General features: G+C 44.7%; 1 protein-coding gene across 1 annotated transcript in view; it reads left to right on the forward strand.

Moving 5' to 3' along the window:
- Positions 1–15,720, forward strand: part of ABCC3 (ATP binding cassette subfamily C member 3) — a 48,200-nt gene continuing 32,480 nt past the window's right edge. Inside the window, 5 exon segments of the mRNA XM_033076950.1 lie at positions 1–39; positions 41–148; positions 13,439–13,615; positions 14,459–14,584; positions 15,470–15,607. Coding sequence (XP_032932841.1) covers positions 1–39; positions 41–148; positions 13,439–13,615; positions 14,459–14,584; positions 15,470–15,607 — 588 coding nt within the window.

A 15,720-nucleotide genomic window follows, 5' to 3' on the forward strand; every position in this document is an offset into this window, starting at 1 on the left:
ATGGGGAGTGCCAGCCCCCCCGCCCCCGCCCCCGGCCCAGCCCCACGGGGCCGGAACCGGCTCCTGCTCCCGCCCGGTGCCTGCAGCGCCGGCAGCCGCTCCGCGCCCCGCCGCGGCCATGGAGGCGTTCTGCGGGTCCCGCTTCTGGGTAAGCTTCTCCCTCCCTCCCTGCCCGCCGGCCGGCCAGCGCCGCGGCCCCGAGTGTGCCCCGAGTGTGCCCGAGTGAGTCCCGAGAGTCCACGAGTGTCCACGAGTGAGCCCCGAGTGTGTCCGAGAGTCCCCGAGTGTGCCTGAGTGAACCCCGAGTGTCCACGAGTGAGCCCCGAGTGTGTCCGAGTGAGCTCCGAGAGTCCCCGAGTGTGCCTGAGTGAGCTTCGAGTGTCCACGAGTGTGCCCCGAGTGTCCACGAGTGTGCCCGAGTGAGCCCCGAGTGTGCCCGAATGTCCCCCGAGTGTTCCCTGGTGTCCCCGGCTGTCCCCGAGTGTCCCCCGGAGCGGGCACGGGCAGCCCGGTCCTGCGGCTCCGGGATGGGCGGCTCCGTCCCTCTGTCCCGGCAGCAGCAGCAGCACAAGGGCTGCTCCGTTCTGTTTGTCCTTCCGCATCTCCAGAGCCGAGCCCCCCGCACAGAGCATCCCCCAATCCCCCCGCACAGAGCATCCCCCAATCCCCCGCACAGAGCATCCCCCAATCCCCCCGCACAGAGCATCCCCCGATCCCCCCGCACAGAGCATCCCCCGATCCCCCCGCACAGAGCATCCCCCAATCCCCCCGCACAGAGCATCCCCAATCCCCCCGCACAGAGCATCCCCCAATCCCCCCGCACAGAGCATCCATCCCCCGTGGGGTGCGGCTTTCCCGGCACAGTCCGTGCCCGGAGCTCACCCTGCTGAACCCGGGGCTCCTCCTATCTGTTCTAGCGCGTGTCCCACGAGTGGCAAAGTGCTCAAAGTGCTCCGCTCTGTGCTGTGTTAGTGCTGGCAGAGGGATGGGTTCGTGCAGCCGGGGTGGTCACCAGCCCCGGGGATTACGGTGATTTTTGTCAGTCCCTCTGGAAAGGCTGATTGCAGCGGGCACTGGGTTTGTAAGCACAAAAGTTTGGAAATCGCTGCTCTAATGGTGAGAGTGTGTAAGTGCTGGAAATCGCTGCTCTAATGGTGAGAGTGTGTAAGTGCTGGGTTTCCCCGAGGTGCAGGGTTGTGTTTGCAGACACTCAGCCCATGGGAAGCCCTGGGGATTTGAGCACGTGTGTGCTGAATCTGGAACTGCCCCCCAGTGAATCAGTTCTTGTGTGTCTCTTTTTATTTAACACTGCTTTAGCTCAAGGAAGATTTTTTTTTCCCAAATGAGAAGCCGGAATGCAAAGGAATGTCTGAAGTTGCATCACTGCTGTAAAACTGCTACAGGACAGCCCAAGCAGTTGGCTCCGAGCACTTTATGCTGAGTTGCATCCTCACATAACTATTTACCTTTCAATATCTGTCCCAATATTACTATTTAAAAGAAGAGTGTGGCTCCTGAGCCCCTTGGTTACATTCCTTTGTTTGTATTTCATTTCCAAGTGCTCTGCACTCTCTGCCTCACCAGCTGGCAGATAAGCTTGCTCAAACAAGTATTTTCGTGTATTGTTTCAACCATCAACACTCCTAGAAGAGGAACAAGCACCAACAGATTGACTCTGCTCCCTGATCTGTTGGCTGCTTCCAGCAGCAGGTCCTGGCTTCTCAGGGAAGGCTGGTAGTGCAACAACTCTTGTAGCAGTTTATTGATGTGTTAATGTAAATATGCAGACAGATTTCCTGGTTTGAGGTTTGTGTCGTTCTGGACTTTATGCTGTTAAACTCTCTGTGCTGTCTCTGGGGTGTCTGTGCTCTCTCTGGACCCGTCTTCTTCTTTCCACACTTGCTTGGGGTCAGAACAACTTTCCACCTGATTAATTGTTTTAAAAACTAGAGCTCAACAACTCTGGGAAATGTAACACTGACTTCATGACCTCAGTGCTCGCCCCATTTTTGGCAGTATTTTCTGTTAGCAGGAGTGTTCACACTGCACTGATTTTATAGGATACTTTAAGTGATGACCAGATAGATGGCAGTCACCTTGAAATGATTTGCTGTGCAAATATGTTGCTCCATTAGAAAATGTAGGTAGAGGCTGAAATCTGCCCACAAAAGTTGGGGTTTCTGTGCACTGAACTAATGAATGGTGTCCAGCTTTGCAGCTCAAAACAATAACTTGATCAAATGTGAGCCAGTATTAATGGTCACTTTTTCATTTACTGATGAACTTAGAAACTTAGACTCCCTGTTTTTGGTCAAAGAAAATCTAGATATTTTTGGAAACTGAATGTTGTATTGATGTCAGTTTTGAATCTGTTTAGAGTGAAAGGAAACATGCTGTTCCAATTTAATCAGTTCTTTGTTGAGGAGTTTAAATCAATTACAATACTTTTCTGTTAAAAGGGAATCAGAATAAAAGCAAAATAGTTCAGAATTAGCTCATGAAAATGTTTATCTTGAAATATATCAACTTAAACAGATGATTGATTTATGTTAGATTTTTTTGGCTTATTGGAAGTTTTAAGGTTTCAACTCCTCACCCTGGTTCAGGGTGGGGAATTTTGCTGGAAATTTTGCCGGTTGAATTTTTTGTGGTTTTTTTGCAGAGGCAAAATAATTTCCTGTTCAACCCATTTCCGAAATAAGAAATGAAAGAGAACACTGTAGATCACATTAGAAATCTGTAAAAACTTTTGGCTTCCAGCTACTGCTTTACCTGTTGAACATAGAACCAGCAAATTGCTAATACAAATGTAGGTTGTGTATATATGAGAGGAACAAGTGGGGTATTGTGTTTTCATAATGCATTATGAACAATATCTCCATCTGAACACTTGGAATCATGCTGTCTACTTTGGCTGTTCATATCTCCCTGCTGAATGCCTTTGGGGAGGGGGTGGATGTGATAGCACATACCCACACAAGGCAGGCCTAGGTGTGTTCTTCACAGTGCCCCTAATTACCTATTTATTGTGTCACATATTTGCTGTGTGATAGTGAGAGTGCTAAATAGGTGTGCCAATGAACCTGACCCACAATCTCCATTTTGAGAAGCAGAAACTGGTGCATTTCCACTTTTTTGCTGCTTGTGTCCTTTACTGTAGTAAAACGCAAGTGGCTGCTTTGGGTGGAGAGCAAAGTGAACTCTTGGGGATGTTTCAGCCTAGTGATTAAAGAGCACAAACTTGGAAAAAACTGAATTCTGTTCTTGTCTTTTCTGCAGCTCAGCCTGAGTAAGAAATGGCAGAGGCTGCTGTGAGATTAAAGCATTGGGTGCTCAGCACTGCTGTTGAGTAATGTTGGGATAAGGGGCAAATAATCACCTTGGTCTGCAGACAGGCAAAATGCCTGGGCTGTAACCAGCAGCTTGTGTATTGGGTGGTGTGGTTTTTTAAACAGCATAAATGGGAAATGAGAGAACAAGCGATAGAACATTTCAAAGGGGAGGGCAGGATTTCTCAGTTCCTTTTGATCCTGCTCAGCTGACAGCTCGGTTTCCTTGCTCTCCCTGTGTCTTGGTATCCTGACACATGTCTTGTTTGTCCCCACCCCATGTGGAGTGCTGGCTCCTTCATCCAGAGGCTCTTGAGTAATCCAGCAGGAAATTGCAGCAACTCTCAAGAGTAAACCTCTCAAAGCCTCAGTCTTGGCTTTGTGATAGTCTCCTACAAAGCACCCCTTTAACCTTTAGGTTTGTGGGTATTCCTTCACCTTGAGTCATTCTGACAAATTTTGGTAGATTCAGGCTAAAAGTCATGCTGCTCCCTGAACCAGCAGAGAAAAATGCATTTCCAAAGTGCCACAAGTTTCCCTTCTGCATAACTTCCTCTTTTGCTGTATCATGTTCAATTTTTTTTGTAGTTCAGTATGACTCAGCACAGCTGTAGTAAGGCAGAAATATTTCTTTCAAGGAAGATGACAAACAGTGTACACTTGTAACGTGTACAAGTCTATTTAAACCCTCCCTATTAATTTAGTTCAGCCCTAAATTAATAATAAAACATTTAATTTTAGCAATTCCATTCTATTTTCAGTTGAATCAGTTCCAGCAGAGGATGAGTGAGGCAGGAGGTGACAGGAGATCACTGCCAAGGAAGGATCCTGCACTTGGGCAGTGTAGTCCAGACTGGCTGTTGTTTATATTTTAGCTTCCCCTTCTGCTACCCTGTGCTAAACACAGACTGTTCAGTGTTTATGATATCTCTATATAATCTTTGTTAACTGCATCCAACTTCAGCTGAATCCCACTCCTGTAAATCTCTTCACAAATAACTGCATGAGGTACCTGTGTTCTTTCTCATGTTAGGTGGGAAATCAAACTAGGTGACTTTTACAGTCCCTTCAGACATCAAATCTGTGAAGTTATGCCCTCTCAAAAGGGTAGCTGAGCTGGCAACATCCTGAACTTAAAATCAATTAAGTACTCAAGCTCAAATTCTCCGAGATTTTCAGATTTTTGGCATGAGTTGAGTGGAAGCTGTTGCTAATGGATTGGGGCCAGAGATTCTCAATGTCAGGAGTAATAAATATATAAATATAAATGTAAATATAAATATAAATATTTAGCATTGGATTTGGAGCATTAGCCAGGACCTGGGAGTGTTCATCTGTGTGTAAAGGACAAGACTGTATAGTCAATTAGCCTGGATTTGACACTCTTTGGGAAAGACAAAGTATGGATCTGAGAGCTGTGAGCAAAACTTGATACCACTGAAAGCTGCCAGTATCAAGTGACTCCTTTGGTGACATTGGCAATTAATGAAACTTCAGCTTTCAGCACAGCTCCTCCTCCCTGGGCCATTTTAGCTGATGTGACACAGCTGGGAGCTGTGGTGTCTGGGATTTTGGAATGCTATGAAGTTTGCCTCCTGACAAGAAATGATACTGGAACTAAATCTGAGTTGCATGAGGAGCTCCTGTAATGTAGCTAAAATTTAATTGCTGTATCTAGGAATATAAAGTATTTTGAGATGGGCTCACTTACCTGGTAGGCAAATTGCTGTGTCATGGGAGAGATAATCCTTTCCTTCAAACATGTGCAAATTTGTGATGTGTTAAAATAAGAGACTATTAGTGTTTAAATTTAACTTTTTAAATTTTAAAAAACTTCATTTGAAAAACACACTGAAGGAGGTCTTTGGGTTTTCCCAGTAAACTCATGCTCGATTTTCTCCTGATCCCCCCTTGCCTGTGATGGGCCATTATCCACTTGCAAATTCCTTGGCTGAGCTTGGGGAGAGCAGAGTGCCCTGAGCCAGAGATCTTCCTAGGAATGTGCCCAGGCTTTTGAACAACCACCAGCCCTGGTTCCATGCTGGACCTGTGTGAGCTGGCAGCTTGTCCCTGTGCTAATCTTGTGGCAGCGTGAGAGGTGAAGTCAATGCACTAAAATTCAGGTAATTTACAGTAATGTCATGTGCCAGTGTCATAAAGCCCTGAATTAGAACAGAATGAAGGAGATGGAGAAGAGAAACTGTTCCATGGAAGTTGTTCCAAAAGTCATTTAGTTTCAGAAGTAATAATTTCTTTTTTCTCTCTGAAACTGAGAATGCATTTGACATTTGTGCAATTAAAAGAAAAATTCTCTCCTCTTCCCTCCAGCTGAATGATTTTTATTCTAGAATATCTTCCAACTGCTCTTGGAGCAGCACTGATGGCAATTTTTCTGTGACAATCATTTTTATTAGTGGCACACATCAGCCTGGATGGGCTGGCTTAAAATGGCATTGCAGTGGGGCTGTGTCATTCACAGCTGTTTGAGCTGTTCCTCTCTCTTCAAGTGAGCTACACTTATGATAATCCTAAAATTAACCCAATTCCTTTAAGGAGATGGGATGGCTGAAATCAAGGATATTCCCCACAGCCATTATCCCACTGGTCTGCAGCAGGGCACCCACTCTTTATTGGTGCTTGCACAAGGCCATAGGAAAAACCCTCAGTGATGCCAATTACAGGAAGTTTTCTCCCCAGTAGTACATAGCTTTGGTCAATTTTAAAACATACTTGGGAACTTCCTTGGGTAGGAACAATCCTGTTTCATTTTCTTCTCAATTCTGCTTTTGATTCTTGAGCATTTTTGCCTGTATGATTGTACCATGCCCTCCACAAGTAAAAAAAAGTCCCTCTGTCCAAGCAAGAGGACTGAGTGTTACTGAAACAGCTGTAGTAGATGGATTGTAATTTTACTTTAGGTGTATATTGTCTTAGATCCAGACGTATAAATATATATATAATCTATATCTAGTGTGGTCTCCTTTACTATCTTCCTGAGGCTACAGGTGCTTTTCTGAAAAAAAAAAAAGCTTTTTACCTGGGCTCCCATGGCTGTGGGGAGCCTTTTTTTCATCCTGTCTTATTTTTGCACCTGACAGCAAAGAAGCTCCAAACTTCTAATCTTAAAACTCAAAAAACTGAAAGGAGATGAAAAAAGGAAATTATAGCCTAGTACTGCTGTCTAGACCTCAAGTACCTGGCGTGGTTAGTAGCATTTGTATCATGAAACTTCAGCTTGAGCAAAAACCTGTGACAAGTTACTCCACAATCATAAACTAACTGCTATAGCCTCTGGCCTTGTGCCAGGCCTGTTGGATCCCATAAAATAAATCACTAAAGATCTTTTTAAAAGAAAGTTCAGCGTCCTGCCCAGTGTCCTTCACTTATGCAGAGAACTGGTGCAGTGTGCTTTGTAAAAGAGAAAAATGCCCTTTGTGGTTATTAAATGTTTGGTTCATACAGAACTGTAAATGCTTGTGTCCCTCAGCCTCCTCTCTGAGCTGTGCTGCTGCAGTGAGGAATGTTTTACCTCTTGCCCTTTCCAGGTGGGGGAAAGGTTGTTCTGTAATCATGAGAAAAAACTGAGCAGTGCAGCATCCAACCCCTCCTGTAAGGATGGCACTGTTCCTTTGGAAATGAAGGGGGTGATGGTGCTCTGAAAAGCACATTTGGAACTGGCATCTTCTGGAGGCCTGGAGCTGTACTTGCTGGCATTTGTGCTCTAAAGTTACTGTTAGAGTTGGTCCCAGAGTTTATTAGCAGGGACCAAGCAGAGGAGATGGACACCAGGTAGAAATGGGAGAGGCTGAGATGAAGCTGTACTGCAGCCAAGACTGAGCCCTGGCAGTGTGGTAGAGCCAGGAGAAAGACATCCTTTTTTCTTTCTTTCCTTTCCTTTTGATGTTTTTTGCATTTATTTTTTTTTCCCAGGCTGTGCAAGTGAAAGTCCCTGGCAGGGCATTGACCAGACCTAAGGGCAAAAGAAGGGCAGGAAGAGTCAACTTTGCATTTTAATTCCCACTAAGGATTAGTTCTTCAGAGAAACCATTCCCACATTAGTGTACCACAGGGAAGCATTGTTACTTTCATTTATTCACTTCCCTATCTTCCCCACTGGATGTGTACCTTCCTAGCCAGCCTTCCAGTTTGATTGTTAATCTTCCATAACATGCAAACCAGTGATAACTGATAAGGAAGCACTGATAAGGTTTGTTAACCTTGGGTAGGGTGTGAATGATGTCAGCCCAAAGGCCTTCACCTTCCTGCAGATAAAGCTTGGGTTTGTGTTTCCTGTGCTTTTCACTGTTCTTTTGGTGCTGCAGAAATTTAGAGGAACATGTATTAATGTGTCCATTTAAAGGAGAGAACTGCTTGTCATGCTTGACAAGTCCTCCCTAGGGTTTGGACACTCTTTATTGCTGTTTGAGGAACATTACTGCAGCATCAGTGATGTCTCAAGGTACTAGCTTTTCTGTTTTTCAGATCCTGTGCTGCATTAGTGTAAAGCTCTGAACTCCACACAGAGTGTGAGTTGCTGTCTTCACATTTTGGTCAGAGAAAACAATCCTTCCAGGCCTGAGAACCAAGGACACCCTCTGCCTCAGCCCTGAAAAGTATAAACAAAAGTGAATTGGGAGGAACAAGCTGGGGGAATGTGACTTTATTACCTGAAGCTGTAATTGGAGAACTAACCCCTAATACACAGATAGACCAAACTCACTTCTGTCTGAAAAACTGGTGACATTGTCCATCAGGGGTGCAGCCTCTGGAAGGCTCTGCACTGCCCAGGGTGTGTCTGTTAAAGGCCTTTAATAAATCCCCACTTTATTCTCTGACTCTGTCTAGCCTCTGTTCTTCTAGGTAGCCTCTCCAAGGCATCATCAGCAATTATTTTTATGGCTGGGTAAACCTGGTGTGAGGCAGCTTTATTTTAAGCTTCTGTAGTGGAGTGGGAGTTGGTTTAGGCTTAAACTCAAGACCAAAACTCTAGCTGTTCTTTTTCAGCAGATTTTTTTAACGTTAATCATCTGGGGATTTTGGGAAAGGGACAGGCAGGAATTTCCCTGTTTCTGTTTTGTAGCCAAGTTCTAGGCTTTCTGTTTTTTAAATGCTGTAATGGGTGTGCAGGAAGACCAAGATACATGGAAATGAACTTTTATTTTTTTTAAAGGCATTATCAGTTTCAAGGATGGCTTTTTCAATAGCAATGTTCTTTTACAGAGGAGAGAACATAATAGAAAGTACTGAGTATTAGAGCAGATTTAATGCTGCTCAGAGCTTCCCCTGTCGAATACCTTCCTTTAATTGAATATCATGTACTTAAAACTAGTCATTTAAATGCAAGTGTTGCTGCCCAGATGGCCCTTAATACAAGAATTGTGTTTATTCAAAGACAGTGGAGTGAAGGGTGTGAGTGAAAGCTGTGGCAAGAGCCCCTGGTAATAATATCCTTAACTTAAAGCCCCACTAATTTGTAAGTTTTAGACTCCAAGAGACCCCTTTTCTCTGTGCAGCTGTAACAAGCATCTCCAGTATTTCCCCTGGGTGCTTGAAGTGTGTTTTAGTACTGGAGGATTAAGTAAATTGTGTGCCCAGGGAGTTGAGTGTGGTGGTCTGGTGATTTCTGCAGTTCTGTGTCTCACCAGCAGAGCCTCCAGCATCCAAGGATCCTGCATCCAAGGGGATGCTGCTGCGTTTGGCAATCAGGAGAGGCCACAGAGCAGGGTGAGTGTGGATGGGAAGTACATCACAGGTTTTTGTCCTGTGGGTGAGTGGGATGGCAGCAGTGCTGGCTGGGATGGATGTGCTGGCTCCTGTGGGCTCCCTGGAATGAGGTTTGTGGAGAAAACGGTGTTTGCCAACATCTGCTGCTGAGTGGCTGTCCTTGAGAGGGAGAAGTGGCTGTGGCTGGGTCACAGAGTGGCTGTGGCTGAAGGGCAGAGCTGTGATGTCCAGGGAAAGGTGAGCAGCTCCCAGGAGAGCACAGAACACGAGCCAAGGAGCAGGGCTGCTCCCCAACAGCAGTCAGACCTCCTTCAGCAGCAAGTCCAGAGGAAACCCTCACACCCAGACACTCCAAGGTGGATATTTCACCTTCAGCCAGAACAGGACACAAGAAGCATTTCAGCTCTCTGTGTTTCCCAGGACAGTGCAGAAAGGCAAAGCCAGATTGGAGCAGGAGCCTTGAAGACAGGAGCAGGAGCTGGTGTGTCCCTCCAGCCGTTGCTTCTTGTGTTTGTTCTCCAGGGTGGAGTTCTGTACCTTTACTGCTGCATTGTTGGAGGGTATTTAGCAATATGTAATAAAGTTGGCTTGGTCAGGAGAGATTGTACTGAGCCTTTGTGTCGTATTCTGACTCAAAATGAGTTGATAGGGTTGGGGTGGATGTTGGAATACACACTGTCAGTGGTGATTGATAAAGCCATAAAGTGGAACCACCAGCTCCATGAAGATTAAAAACACAATTTGAAGACTCCCTGATTTATAAGTAATAATAGTAATTCATTGTAGAGTCCCTGCTACATGAAACTTGTCATCATCCATGGTTTAACCCAGCCAGAAGCTGCTCACTCATCCCTTCCACTTCCCTGCTAGAAGGGACAAGACTTGGAAAAATGGTAAATCCCATGGGCTGAGACAAGGACAGTTTAATAATTGAGCTAGAATATAACTATACTAACATAATTGCAATGCAAAGAGAGACAACAAAAAAAGAGAGAGACAGAGCAATGTATCACTACCAGGGAGAAAATAAATACAAGTGTATTTAAAAAAATAAATACTTAAGAACTCTATCTGAGGACACATTATATATATAAATTAGAGATATATATATATAGCAACATTAGTCTACTCCAGTCTGGTGTCAGGGAGAGCAAGCTGCCTGCACAGAATTTAATTACTTCAGTGTTTTAGGCACTGTGTCTCCTAACAGGGACCCCTCTCCTGTTCAGGATGGGAGCAGTCTGCTCTCAGAGCAGAAGCAGATCCTTACAGAAACAGATCTCTTCCAGGAAAGCTTATTTATCTGACCCAGAATGGAATTGAACCTGGAAAGACATCACCAAGAGGCCAGTGGTCAGTCCTGTTTCCTTGTGCTTAGGTCTCTCCTTAGCCCCCATCCCTGTTCCTTGGAGGTGCCCTGGAGGTGGTGGGTTCTTGTTGGCCATCATGGATACTGCTGCCTGTAGTTTCACATAATTTTGGAAAGGTTCCACTTTTATTCTCAGGGATAATTCCACCGAATCTCAAAATCTTACTTTTTTTAAATTTTTTTAAAGGACAGAATTTTTGTTTTCTAGCCAGCTGCATTTTTACATTCAGAAGTGCAAAGCCTCTGCCTTGTTTAAATAAGAGTAAATGAAAACCTTCCAATGGCTTGGCAGCCCTGCAGTCTGTGTCCTGGATACAATAGGCAGCTTGTGCTCAGTTCAGAAGTTAATGGACATCTGGGGCAGTTTCTGGGTTGCTGTCAGACAGCTATTCATGGACATTTTGGTCTTATAGGAAAGGTTTAAATTTAAAAAGTGGGGGAGGGGTTTCTCTCAATATCTTTTCCCTTAAACAGAGTCTTTGTTTTATTCAGTGCTTCAGTTATTGCTATTCTTCGTCTGCTCTCCTTTTCCAGGATTCTTTCCAATGAGCAAAAGGAACACAATTGGAAACATGCTCAAGACACTGCTAAACCACGTGTAATTTGAAGAGGAAATTATTATTTTGTTGAATAAATGAGAGTAGATAAGCTCTACTTGGGAACTAAAGAGCTCCAAACTTCTGCAGGGCATCTCCTGCCCCAGGCAGGGTAACTGCTGGAGGAGCTTATTAAGTTAGAGATGCTGAAATGTTTTGATGATGAGCCAAAAAATGGGTGCTCTTTAAATGTTATCATCCATTCTGGTGCCAGAGACCTGCTCACTGGAGGAAAACACAGAAACAGTTTGAATGTGGGGCTGGAGTTTTGTTTTGTTTTGTTTTGATCTGTGTTTGAAATGCTATGTAATTAACCCCTGTGTTGTGGCTGAAGGTTGCCTGGGGCCTGGACAAACCTGTTGAGGTAATTGGGGCTGGTTTTACTCTGCTGGGTGCCTCAGTGCCTCCAAAAAAAGCCATTTCTTGCCTGGAGAGGCACCAGGTGCACCAAGGGCACAGTTCAGATGTGCAGCTGGTGGATTTGTGCCAACCTTCACCTCTGCCACAGCTGAAGCACTGCGTGCCAAGTGTGTCACAGTTCAGCCAAGCTGTCCTGTGTGGGAACCCAGGACATTCCCCTGGCTTCCCTGGAACCTGGGCAGGGGGCTCAGAAGCCTTGGCAGGGTGCCCAAAACCCCTGTGAGTTCGATTTAAGTCCCTGGGAGAAATTACCATCTTTATATACAGAATTATAGAGTCACAAAAATAAGTAGAGTATAAATTAGAGTATTAAAAGGTAGAAAAGTGAAGTTTTAAAAATTGTTTATATTAGGGGGTCTGAACACAAGATGGAGGAATTAGGGCATGGTATGTCTGTCTGTCTTCTTCATGTCATCCATCTTTTGGGTTAGGATGTCAATTCTGGGTTGGTCTAGGGGAAAACTGGACAATGCAATGTAGGTACCATGTATTGGAGATTAATTGTAAACAGTGTATGTGTAATTTAGAGTATTAAAAAGATAAGTCCTGCCCAGGAGGGCAGAGAGAAAGCCTTGAACGACTTGCAGGATGAACTGCTGTAAGTCAGAGAGAAAATTCCTTAGATAAGAAAGAACAAACAACCTTGGAAACCTCAGAAAACAGCTTCTGGCTCTTCCTTCAGTGCCCAGGCTGGAAAATAAGGGCTCTGAAACCACCAGCACTGTGCAGTGAGTGATCTCAGACCATAAAGGAGTTCCCCACCGTTCACAGTCCTGCACCCAGCCAGGGCTTTGCAGCCTCATTACCTCAACAAGCTCGTTTTGTGGACAGGTGCAGGGATGCACATGCCTTCTGACAGATCATCACTGACATGGAAAGATTCTCTGCAGACTGTGGCTCTTCAGTTCTCCTAAAATCAACCACTGCTTTCAGCACTCGATCTCTTGCGTGTTGGTAAACAGAAGAAGGATTGGAAATACTTTGAGGAATTGATTTTCAGAGCAGTCTGTCACAAGGGAGAAGTGGTTCAGTGTAACTGAAACACTTCTGCAGAAAGCTCACACCCAAGATAATAAAGTAAATTGTTGTAGTGCAGAGATAAAGTATATTTGAATGGGGGATATCTGAGTTTTATCATCATCTTGTTAATGACAGTACAACAAAGTCATTTTACATTCCCAGCAATTAGGAATTTATCTACCACATATAAGATGACACATCAGATGGCAAAATCCAAGTTGTGAATTTCCAGGAGGTTTGATTAAAACCAAGTTCCCCTTCACTGTACTGAAAGTTCTGTTTTAGTGTGAACTTGTGTACCTGTGTTTGCATGTGGTGCATTCAGATCTTTAGGTACAAGTTCATATGTGGCTTGTGGTGTCCAGGATCACAGCTGCAAAGCATTGCTTGAAATGTTTCCAAGAAAACCTGATTCCTACCTGAATGTTCAGTACATTCCTTTTGCCTTTGTTTAGAATAGGGAAGTAATTAAAGTTGGAAGCATATGAGTGAGAAGGACAAAGTGTTAGTCATAAATGGAGGGGATTTTCCCAGGTCAGCACAGGGTTGGTCTAAATCTGATCATTTTGTCCAGGGCTGGACATTGTTGCTGGATGAGTTCTCAGGTAGAGGATTTCTCCTCAAGAGCTTTGTTTAGCAGAGACACTCCAGGCTGAGGAACAGGGTGGGATCAGCACCTGTAGCTAAGCCTTGGCAAAGGCAGAAACAAAAGGGGATTGTCTGCTGCAAAATGTGTGTCCAGCTCTGACATACACTAGGGCAGAAATCTTTCTCTTTTAGGTTTTGCCCTATTTATAGCTGTACTCAGCCCTTTCATTCCAGATTAACCACAAATGCTTGGGTAAGTATTTTGGGAAAGCTCTTACTCAGGCCATGTGCTAACCCCATCAGGGTCTGAATACAACTTCATTCAAGCAGACATTCCAGTTTGGCAGCACTTCTGCCTCTCTGTTAATAAACGTGCCTTGTCCTTCTTCCAGGACTCAAACCTGACAATACACACGGATAACCCAGACCTAACACCATGTTTCCAGAACACCATCCTGGCCTGGATCCCCAGCATTTACCTGTGGAGTGTTTTGCCCTTTTACCTTGTCTACCTGAAGCGCAGCAAGCGAGGCTACATCGTGCTGTCCGTGCTGAGCAGGTTCAAAACGGTGAGAGCTCTTTGCAATGCCCCACATGCCATGTGAACCTCATTTTTTATTAGCTCAGCATCCAGGGAAGCAGGGTTTAAAGTAATTTCCCTCTGATTTAGCGTGCTGAAGAGCTTGCTTATAGGAACAAGCAGCCTGTATTTGGATCTCTGAGGAAGGAAATCCATCCTAGGAGCCCACCTTGCTGGGTAGAGGGAAAATTGCTCTGCCTTGAGCAGTCTCCCTTTGAGAGCCAAACCTGTACTGCTTCACCCTTAATAAATGTTTAGACCACTGAAAGCTGCACAACAAAGATGTTAAGGTGGGTCTAGTGGGAATTGTATCTCTTTATGAAAATAAGCATGAGAAGGGTTTTTTCAAGCCACTCTCCCCATGCAATAGCAATGTGATTTCATCTGCACCTTGTGCTTAAAAGGTTCCTGGTGTCCTCAGGTCTGTGAGTGGCTGGGGCTAAGAAAAGCAAGAAAGTCACTTTCCACAGACCATTAAATAACTCAGGTTATTCCTGGAGGAAAACTCCAGGCTTCTGCTTGAGGGCATGTCTGCCTTTGCTCTGGATGCTGCCTGTGTTTCCAATCAAAACTAGGGGGAAAATCCAGGAAAATACATTAGTCTTTCTGATGGTAGTGATTGCAAATCCCTCAGAGAGCAGTGAGCTGAGATGCTTGGTTTGAGTGCAGTGGGACAGTTCATCAGCCTGCAGCTGAGCAGAGCTGTGATTGTGTTTGCACAGCTTTGTTTGCTGGGAATTTGTGAATCAGAAAATCAGAATGGGGTTTTTTAGCTCTCTGACCACTCCTGGAGAGGAATTTACCAAATGCTGTTTGTGTTTTCCCCTCTCAGCTGTTTGGTGTCCTGCTGTGGTGTGTGAGCTGGGCTGATCTCTTCTACTCCTTCCACGAGCTCCTGCAGAGCAGAACCCCTCCACCAGTTTATTTTGTAACTCCTCTGGTCGTTGGCATCACTGTGGTTCGTAGCTGTTTCTGTTCACCATCACCTGTATGAATAAATTTTTCTTAGACAGATGAAGGATGAAGAGTCTCTTTGCCCTCAGTGCCTTTTCTGGACCTCTTTTAACTGAATTATAAATATTTGTATCACTGAAGCAAATTTTGCTACCAATAAGGCTGGGGTCACCAATCTCTCTCTCAAGTAGATTCAGCTTTGTAAATTGAAATATTTGCAGTGGAGAGATTGTTCTGCCTTCCAGCCTGCTTTCACCTGTTTCTCCAGGCTTGTGATCCAGGTCTGGAGAGAATTTGAATAGGATTTTGCCTAAATAGAGAGATAGAATAGAGCATGTTTTGTGCATTGTTCAGTATGGAATTGGATTTTGTAAAGCTCTATTATCTGGTGGCTGTTCCTCCATTAAACTAAACAAGTTGGCTTTGGCTAGGATGACAAACAGGCTTGTGGCTGTTGTAGGAAAAATAAAACAGTAAAATTTGCCCATTGTGTTTTTTAATTCCCTGGGTAAATTTTTTTTTTTAAATCTCATTTTCTAGACAAGTCATGATGGTCCATCTGGATTGGAGAAATGGCAGCTCCTACATTTGTTTAGAATGTTTGTAGCTAAATTTAATTGTTCCCAGCCCTATGTACAAAGATTTAAAAATTGAATTCTGAAGCTGAGGCTCTGAAAACACCAGAACAAATCATTTCACAGTTATTTGCTGCTCTTCTTAGAGGATGGAGGTTTTGCCATTGGCTTCTGTGAATGATGGGGGCTCATTTCAGAGAGGTTCTGGTCACCTTCCAGTAAATGCTGGCTCTAAGAGCTGCCAGCTGGGAGTGCAGAGAGGGGGAGCCCTGGGATGGGGTTGTGTTCATGTGTTCCTGTGTTTTCTTTTGCAGCTCTTAGCCACACTGCTTATCCAGTACGAAAGGCTGAGAGGAATTCAGTCCTCTGGAGTGCTCATTATCTTCTGGTTTTTGTCTGTGCTTTGTGCTGTGGGGCCCCTCAGGTCAAAGATCATGACTACAGCAGCACAGGTAACAAGCCATCCTTGTTAGCACTTGGGCAGTGGGAAATGCAGCATGCACATCTGTGTGAAAAGAATGAATCACCCGAGCTTGGAGTCAGATCTGAGCCCAGGGTTTGTCAG

Source organism: Catharus ustulatus, chromosome 20 (assembly GCF_009819885.2).
Source record: "Catharus ustulatus isolate bCatUst1 chromosome 20, bCatUst1.pri.v2, whole genome shotgun sequence".
Classification (NCBI taxonomy): Eukaryota; Metazoa; Chordata; class Aves; order Passeriformes; family Turdidae; genus Catharus; species Catharus ustulatus.